At 40.2% G+C, this 9,179-nt stretch overlaps 1 protein-coding gene across 1 annotated transcript in view; it reads right to left on the bottom strand.

Annotated features, from left to right (window-relative positions):
- Positions 1-3,744, bottom strand: part of LOC118422699 (tryptophan--tRNA ligase, mitochondrial-like) — a 36,454-nt gene extending 32,710 nt beyond the window's left edge. Inside the window, exons 1-2 of the mRNA XM_035830403.1 lie at positions 3,566-3,744; positions 907-1,065 (exon numbers count right to left, since the gene is read on the bottom strand). Of these exons, the coding sequence (XP_035686296.1) occupies positions 907-1,065; positions 3,566-3,682 (276 nt within the window). The 5' untranslated portion in view covers positions 3,683-3,744. The remainder of the gene's footprint in view (positions 1-906; positions 1,066-3,565) is intronic.
- Between the last annotated feature and the right edge of the window lie 5,435 nt (positions 3,745-9,179).

Here is a 9,179-nt window from a genome sequence, read left to right as displayed (position 1 = left end):
GCGTATAGTTTTCATCGCATGCACTCTGGTGGCCAGAACCGCTGTCAATACACACCAATATTGACAGGTAGGTGTGAAGGTCCCATGCTAATCCGTTAGGTTAATCCGTTAATCCCCGAGATAAGGACTTAATCCTCGACACAGTGAAAGGCCCGACGCGATGCAGCGCCCGATGCGATGCAGTGACCGATGCGATGCAGTGACCGATGCGATGCAGTGACCGATGCGATGCCCGATGCAATGCCCGACGCGATGCAATGCCCGACGCAGTTGTGTCGGCCCCCGACGCGAGATGCGTTGCATCGGAGCTGTATTTGACCGCCGACGCCCGGTATTGGCGTCGGGCTAAAAAGTCAATGCTTTGGGTCGTAAACTACTCCTTAGCCCACATTGGGTACCTACTGGCTGCAAATACACCAGATATTACATTTTATGTCATACCTGTGATGCGAAAACGTTTAATACCGGTGTTCCGGAACGTGTGATAACTTTCCGTATCACACAGGTTCTAAGTTGTATCACGCAGGCTGCCTTCGAGTAAATCATTTGCTATTTTGAATGGGCTGAATACGGTATGGTTAAAAATTCGAATACCAGATTCGAATGTTGTAACATTGCTGTTGTAACACTTTTTGTTCAAGGGCACCAAATTTTTTCAACTTGTGGCGCATTTCGCATCAAAACATGGGTTTTCTCAGGTGGGTATGACATAAATAAAATACAACACGGTGTATTCCACATCACCCTCGGTCCCAGCCCTCCCGCGGGTCAGATCACCCTCTGGCCTTCGGGCGATCCGACTTGTGGGCGGGCTGGTACCTCGGGTGATACGGAATACACCGTGTTGTATTCTATATATATCATATCATATCATATCATATCATATCATATCATATCATATATTACCTGAGGCACAGTGATAGAGTGCATGTCCACAATACTGTAGATAACCCTGTGCCCCTCCTCCTGTAGCTGTCCCCACTGTTGGAGGGCTCCCAGGTAGTTTCCAATGTGGGGGATACCGGTGGGCTGGATACCTGAGAATATTGTCCTGGGGCTGTCATCCTAGCAGGGAAAACAACAAGACAGTACAGTCAAACCTGTATTAGCGGCCACCTTTGCATAACGGCCACCTGCCCATAGTGGCCACTTTTTGTCGGTCCCTTGGATTCGTAATGATTAAGAAATAGGCTTAGCGGCCACCTGCCCAACGCGGCCACGGCCACACGATTTCCGGTCCCGCAGGTACAAAAACACTGCCGATTACGGCCACGCGGACCGCTGATCTATGTTTCGGCACGCGTTCGGCCACATACAGCGGCCGTATCGTCACCCTACGCCGGATTTAAAACCTCTTTGATTTATTTTCAAAACAAAACTTCGTAATCAGGCGCTACCCATACCCGCTGACAAACGAGGTCATATAAGGTCAATAGACGACACCAATATTACGGAGGTAAATTGTGCTAAAGTTACGTTCTAATACACTATCGCTTAGGTTAATTTACATCACAAAAACTTTCTAAATAAGTTGTTACAAAGACAAAATGATATGAACTTCAGACTATGGTGGATTTTATTCTTACATTTATTAAGAGATAAGTCTAATATGACGAGACTTTTCTTGTGAGTACAGTCAAACCTGTATTAGCGGCCACCTTTGCATAACAGCCACCTGCCCATAATGGCCACTTTTTGTCGGTCCCTTGGATTCGTAATGATTAAGAAATAGGCTTAGCGGCCACCTGTCCAACGCGGCCACGGCCACACGATTTCCGGTCCCGCAGGTACAAAAACACTGCCGATTACGGCCACGCGGACCGCTTATCTATGTTTCGGCACGCGTTCGGCCATATACAGCTGCCGTATCATCACCCTACGCCGAATTTAAAACCTCTTTGACTTATTTTCAAAACAAAACTTCGTAAACTGGCGCTACCCATACCCGCTGACAAACGAGGTCATATAAAGTCAATAGACGACACCAATATTATGGAGGTAAATTGTGTTAAAGTTGCGTTCTAATACACTATCGCTTAGGTTAATAATCTACATCACAAAAAATTTCTAAATAAATTGTTACATAGACAAAATGATATGAACTTCAGACTATGGTGGATTTTATTCTTACATTTATTAAGAGATAAGTCTAAAATGACGAGACTTTTCTTGTGAGTACCACATTAGCATAATGGGCGAATCTGACGTGTGAACGCGAGCGGGAACACACGGACGGCGAAGTATCAAAGGATACAAGACGAAAGGTCAAAGAAATATGACGATACCGGTCTCTTCAGACAATATCAACTGTAGAACATTTAAAACTTTTCATGGCTTTTGTTTTCTTAATACATATAGTGTAAAAATCATTGCAGTACATGTACAGTACTGTATTATGTGAATAAAGATCAGTGGGCACTAAAACCATGTGTAACTTATTGCTTGTGGTCAATTAATTAGCATATTCTCTATAGTGGCCACCTCTCTATAGTGGCCAATTTTGACCAGTCCCTTGAGTGGCCGCTATAGACAGGTTTGACTGTACCACATTAGCATAATGGGCGAACCTGACGTGTGAACGCGAGCGGGAACACACGGACGGCAAAGTATACTAGTATCAAAGGATACAAGACGAAAGATCAAAGAAATATGACGATATCGGTCTCTTCAGACAATATCAACTGTAGAACATTTAAAACTTTTTATAGCTTTTGTTTTCTTAATATATATAGTGTAAAAAAAATAATTGCAGTACATGTACAGTACTGTATTATGTGAATGAAGATCAGTAGGTACTAAAACCATGTGTAACTTATTGCTTGTGGTCAATTAATTTGCATATTCTCTATAGTGGCCACCTCTCTATAGTGGCCAATTTTGACCAGTCCCTTGAGTGGCCGCTACAGACAGGTTTGACTGTATTAGTACTGTACAACGAGGTAGGGATAGGGCTGTGTACCTAAACAAATTTCAGGTACCTGTACCTAAAAAAGTTTAACCAAGTATTTGTAAGTTAAACATGTAGCTAACTGTCTTTTCTAGTGATAAATTGTCATCTTTGTATTTGGAATTACATATTTGAGTCTCAAAACAATTTCTTCGGCACAAGACTTCCAGTGCGGAAGGCACCTTCCGCACTGGACACCGAGTGCTGAGAGAGGAACCCGTGACTTCGGTAGTTTTGCGTATGTGTGTGTATTGTGTTTGTGTTGTGTGTGTGTGTTGTGTGTGTGTTTGCCTATGTAACAAAGCATGTGCACATGGGTTTTCGGAAAAACCTGTCCAGTCACATATGTGTTTGGGTGAATGTGAGTGTGGTTCTGCCTTTATACGGCTTTATAAAAAAACTCAACTCGTTTCGTTGGCCGCTTTCCCTTAAGGTCATGTTCGTGGGCGTATCAAATTATACAAAGGTCAAATCACATTATATTGATAATTTTTCTATGTAACCAAGGATCTCCTTGATATGGCGTAACGCCACCCATCCCATGACGGAATAACTGCCCTATGTTACGTCCCCTTAATGCTCTTCAAATCAACTATTCATCGCATCGTTACCTCTTACCTTTGCACTAGACACTGTGGAATTATTGCAGCATATGACTTGTCTGGGAAGTCGTGAGGAAGAAAGAAATTTCAGAAGACCGCAGACACGAGAAAAACTTTTCATGGGCAGCGCCATGTTGGATTTGGACTAGTCTACTCATGTATGGGGGGTGTAGCTAAAGGTTTCGTAGGAATGTTCACTTCTGTGCACTGCTGCTGTATTCCACTTGGTGGCGCTTGTTGCTGCTGAGGTGTGGTTCCAAACTACTGTAATCTGTTTATCTTGTTACTCTATTAATGTTGCCATAATAAAGTTACTTTCTGTATAGGAAACCATTGCGTATTACAAAAATAGGCTGTACGCGTTATATATTCAATGGCAATATACTAATTACCATAGTACTAGTAGTCCAAAACCGTCAATAAATCGGCGAAAATAACAAAACAGTCCGCAGTGAATGAACCCCGCAGTGCCGCACCAGTGCCCCAAGTGCAATGAGATACCACCTTCACATCTCCCTGTTGGCGTACTTCCAATGCCACTCCCCAAGAAGTCTTCTTTCGCTGTCTCGAAAATGATAGCCTGAGTACCATCCGTATTCTACCGGGGCTCCTTACACTCGCTACCCGCTAAATTTTTTTTTTTAAAGAAGTGAGTACTATAGTGTAAGGAGCCCCGGTAGAAATAGGATGGTACCCAGGGTAGAAAATGATGCATTCTACCACGTTTTTCCCCAGAGTCACTTGTTGGACTGCCACATTTTGTGTTTTCGGTGCAGTACTGAGTGTATCAAGTTAAAGGGGCATTCCACTCCACACGGGAGTGTACTTTTTCGGTAGATATTAATTTTAGGAAGTGATAAATGCATACTGTTTCACATTATACGATAAAGAACCCAGTTGCCCCACGTGCCCCAAAAGCATTGAGACTTCTGCTAAACTCTCCAAGTACCCTCTAATTGAATTTCACTTTCACTTTCACTTTATTTATTTAACCAGGAATAATACAGCTCATTAATCCTATGACTGAATACAATGCAAAACTTTTAGGTAAGGTTACAAAACTTATTTCAGGATCACTAAGAATTCAAGTATCGTTATGTGTTCTTTGCTATCTTATGAATTTGCCTTCTCGGTGTGCTTAGCGATCCTCGTTTATTCCGAAAATATGCACGATAAAAAAAGTGTCTATGCGTATAGGGAATGCATGGGTCTGCATGGGTTTAGTGAGTGTCAAGTTGTTTTACAAAACACACATCGCGCAATATGAATTCCACAAAATTCGGCTGATTATGTATTCATTGACACATTATCTATTGGAAAACACAACCCCATTCTGGAGTGAAATGCCCCTTTAAATTAGAATTTATAGGTGCTTTTATAGTAAAGTAGAAACATACTACGTTGGCCTACACTATTTGTCTTTCCCCTTTCATGTTACCTGCAATTAGCCCTCAGACAAGAACCTGCAATAATCATATCATAATAGGCTTGATTGATGCCAATCTAAGCCCTTTTGCATTGATTACCCTTTTATAATATTTGCTCAAATACGTGTAACGCTAAGTGTCATCTCAGCCATTGACATGTCAAACATTATTGAAATTGATATCTCTAGTCTGTGACTGTGTAACGCAAACTCCGCTGTCCAGGGCTGTAACTGGCCCCTGGCCGGCGGATGTTTGGCGGGCTGCTATAAGCGAGATCTAATCAGGCTAGATATCTCCATCTCCAACAAAGATTGTTTTCTCATTAATGAATTAAGAAAGTAATAGAGCGGTAGCGAATATTGATAGATGGACATGAAAGAATTCTAGATTTGATTTTTGAGGCATATGGATGACATCATTAGGTTTTATTACCCCTCATATTATTTTTTCTATGAGAAAATACAGCACTTTGGTACATACCACTGCAATGAAGTTATGTTTTTCACGTGCATAATGATGAAAGCTACAAACTAACGTTTGCGCCAATCGATATCTGCTAATGATCTGTAGTTATTATAAACTAATTGTTTTCATCTAATTAAAACTTCTTGTATATTCACGAACATCTGGTACAACTGACGTTACGCCGTATAAAACGCACAGATACGTATCTGTTCGTTCATTTATATCCCTCAAACACCCGAGTGGGGTCCGTTTGGATCCCAGGCGTACATTTTGACGTGCCATTTGAACATTTTTGATCTGAAGAAAAATCCTTCCGTGACTTTGTCAGTCAATATGTCTTATACCTTCTCCTAAGTTTTCGCAAAGATTGGTACAATAATGTGGAAATTATTAAGAAAGTTTGTGTTCAGTCCCTCTGGGGTCCAAACGGACCCCAGCAAAATTGTGCAGTTTTTAAAACAAACTTTGGAGGCTAACTCCTTAACCACTTACAGTATGACTACCAAACTTTTAGACAATAATAAGAATGTAAATCTAAATCATCACAAAAATTTCTGTCATCAACATGTAAGATGACGACATTATGACGTCATTTACCTAATCAGGGCGGTCATCTTGGATTTTGACCAATGACGTCATGAAATTAGCATAAATTATAAATTTTAAGTCATGAAAATTACATTGAATTTCATAGAATTTAATTGTTGTCAGAAAACAGGTGTAGTTTACCAAGAAAACCTTGTTTAAATTGAAATTGTCAAATTTTGGCAAAAATATGCCTGTTAGAATATGGTTGCCATGGCAACCCCCAAAAATGATAAACATACTTTGTTGACCAAAAACTTTTGCAAACAATATTTTGTGATAAATTACCAAGTTTTGTAGCTTTAGCTCTAGCCGTTCATGAGTTATGCGACATAAATGTTGCTGAGGGCCTCAAAATTTCCCTATCTGGTCGGAATACTTATAGGTTTAGTGGAAAACGTGGTCCTTCTGAACTTTTGCATAAATTATGATAATGAGTTGGAATTAGCAACACCTTAACATCTCAAAATCTTCCTCTTACATTGATGAAGCAATGTATATACAATGATCGCCGATAAAAAATGGTACTGAGATTTTATGAACAAAACATTTTGGGGTCCGTTTGGACCCCACTCGGTCATTTTAGTCGCAAACTAGAGTTCCACGAACACATACCTTTGCCAAATAAACCAGGTTTGTTATGTAGGATGATGTCTGAAGACATAAATGTGCTACTCATTATATTTTATTTTATATGCCTGGAGTTGGTTCATAACATTTTGCCATTGCTTATACAAATTAGATCCCTATTTACATACTAATATTAAATTATATCAAGCATCACTTAAGCTGTCAGCATACCAAAAATCATGATGATCCATTCAATCCCTTCTTGACTTATTATCTTTCAAAGTAGGAAACTAAACCGGCTCCTGCAGTTCAAGAAAAGATGTTAGCGGACCCAAACATACACCTCTTACTCTCTGCCATCTTTCTCAGTTACATATGTGACAAGTCTGAAAGTCCTATCACGGAATACAGTGGATTTATCAACTTTCCTCATTAATTATGCAAATTAGCTGTTAATTTGCATAACTGGTATCTCATTATGTAACGTTTTACTTAGGCTATCAACATACCAAAAATCATGACGATCCGTCAGCACGTTCATATTCCCATTAATTATGCAAATGAGATCATCATCTGCATAATTAATTTGTATTGATATTTCTGTCTTTCTCAGCTGCACATGTGACAAGTTTGAAAGTCCTATAAAGGAATGCAGTGGATTTACACATTTTCCTAATCAATTATGCAAATTAGCTGTTGATTTGCATGATTAGAATTCCATCATGTAAGTCTTCCCTTTGGCTATCTACATACCAAAAACCATGATGATCCATCAATGCGTTTATATTTTCTCATTAATTATGCAAATGAGGTCATCATTTGCATAATTAACATGCATTGATATTTCCCTCTTTCTCATCTATACATGTGACAAGTTTGAAAGTCCTATCATGAAATGCAGTGGATTTATAAACTTTCCTCATTAATTATGTAAATTAGTTCCTGATTTGCATAATTAGTATTTCATAATGTACATTGTTACTTGGGCTATCTACATACCAAAAATCGTGATGATTCATCAACACGTTCTCGAGTTATTCTCGTCCAAAGTTTGAAAGGAAATCGGCGACTGCAGTTCCAAACAAGCCGCTAGGGGGTCCAAACTTATAGCACTTACTCTCTGCCTCAAGGGCTATCTACCACTCAAAAATCATAACCACAGCATGTCCAGAACACGAGATATCAAATATTGAGGTTCTGCTGCAGTACCTTAGCAAGCCGCTAGGGGGCCCATTATCGAACTTGACCTTCGTTTTCCCGACCCCTATCCACCTACCAAATATCATCGGGATCCATCCAAGGCTTCTCGAGTTATACTGTTAACACACACACAGACAGACAGACTCACAAGCCTAAAACATAACCTTAGCCATTCTGGCAAAGGTAAAAAAGGTCGGGTGCTTGAGGGATATACATGCATGACTGTCCCTCCTTGTGTAAATTGACGCGTACAGAGTATTTGGAGCTTTATATTTTCTCGTTTCACAGTATACTTTCTTTGACTTCTCTTATTTGAGCTGTTGACAGTTAGTAGTGTTTTTTGAAGACGTTCGCATCTTATCCTCAGGTCAACGACCTACAGGTCCGAAAACGAGGCTGGCTAAGGCGGCAGCGTTTTTCTGTTCACAGCGAATTCTTGCTATCTTAACACATTTTTCAACAAATAATCAAGCTACAACCTGACTGAAAACGTTGTGAGATCACCTGGACCAACGTACGCGAATCAGAATAAGAAACAACAGACAACAGAAAACACAAGAGAACAAGAAAGGTGATATCACCTGAGAACAAGAATCAGCAAGACAGAACAACAGTGAGAAAATACCTAAGAAAACACCAGAGAACAAGAAACATCAAAACAGCTGAGAACAAGAATCAGCAAGACACATTAAGAGCGGTGAAAGTATCCGAGAATAATAACAGGGAAAACACCTGACAACTGAAAACACCCGAGAATAAGAAACAACAGACAACAGAAAACACAAGAGTACAAGAAACAACAAGGCTCACCAACAGTGGCAGAAACCGGTGGCAGTTTCAAACACAGAAAAACGGAATGCCAAGCACCAGAGCACAAAGCAAACAGCAATCGACAACAAAACAACCAGCAGAAAAACAGGAGGATAAAAGTAACAAAGAACTAAACCAAGAAAACAACAAAAGTGAAAAGCAACACAAGAGAAAACCTCAAGAAACAGAAAACACACAACTCCAAGCAAAAACAGTACTGCAACAAAGTCCTTCCGAGACGAAGAAAAGAAAACAGAAAACAACTAACAAAAAAGACAATCCCACAAACAACAGGAAACAATCACAACAAAGAAACAAGTCACCAAGCAAACGACAAACATTGATAGAAGAAGAAGAGTTGTGCATCTGTGGTAACGACCACCCGGAAGGCGGCTGCTGGATCTGCTGTGACCAGTGCAACACATGGTGGCACGGCACATGTGCCAAACTCTCACCATCAACCGTTGCATATTTTGTAAAAAGTGGAGAGGAATATTACTGTGCATATTGCACCATACAAAACATCAACAAGTCGACAAAGCACATAAGAAAGAAAGATCCTCACATGAAGAC

Source organism: Branchiostoma floridae, chromosome 9 (genome assembly GCF_000003815.2).
Source record: "Branchiostoma floridae strain S238N-H82 chromosome 9, Bfl_VNyyK, whole genome shotgun sequence".
Lineage (NCBI taxonomy): Eukaryota > Metazoa > Chordata > Leptocardii > Amphioxiformes > Branchiostomatidae > Branchiostoma > Branchiostoma floridae.
This window is presented reverse-complemented; position numbering and strand designations above follow the sequence as displayed.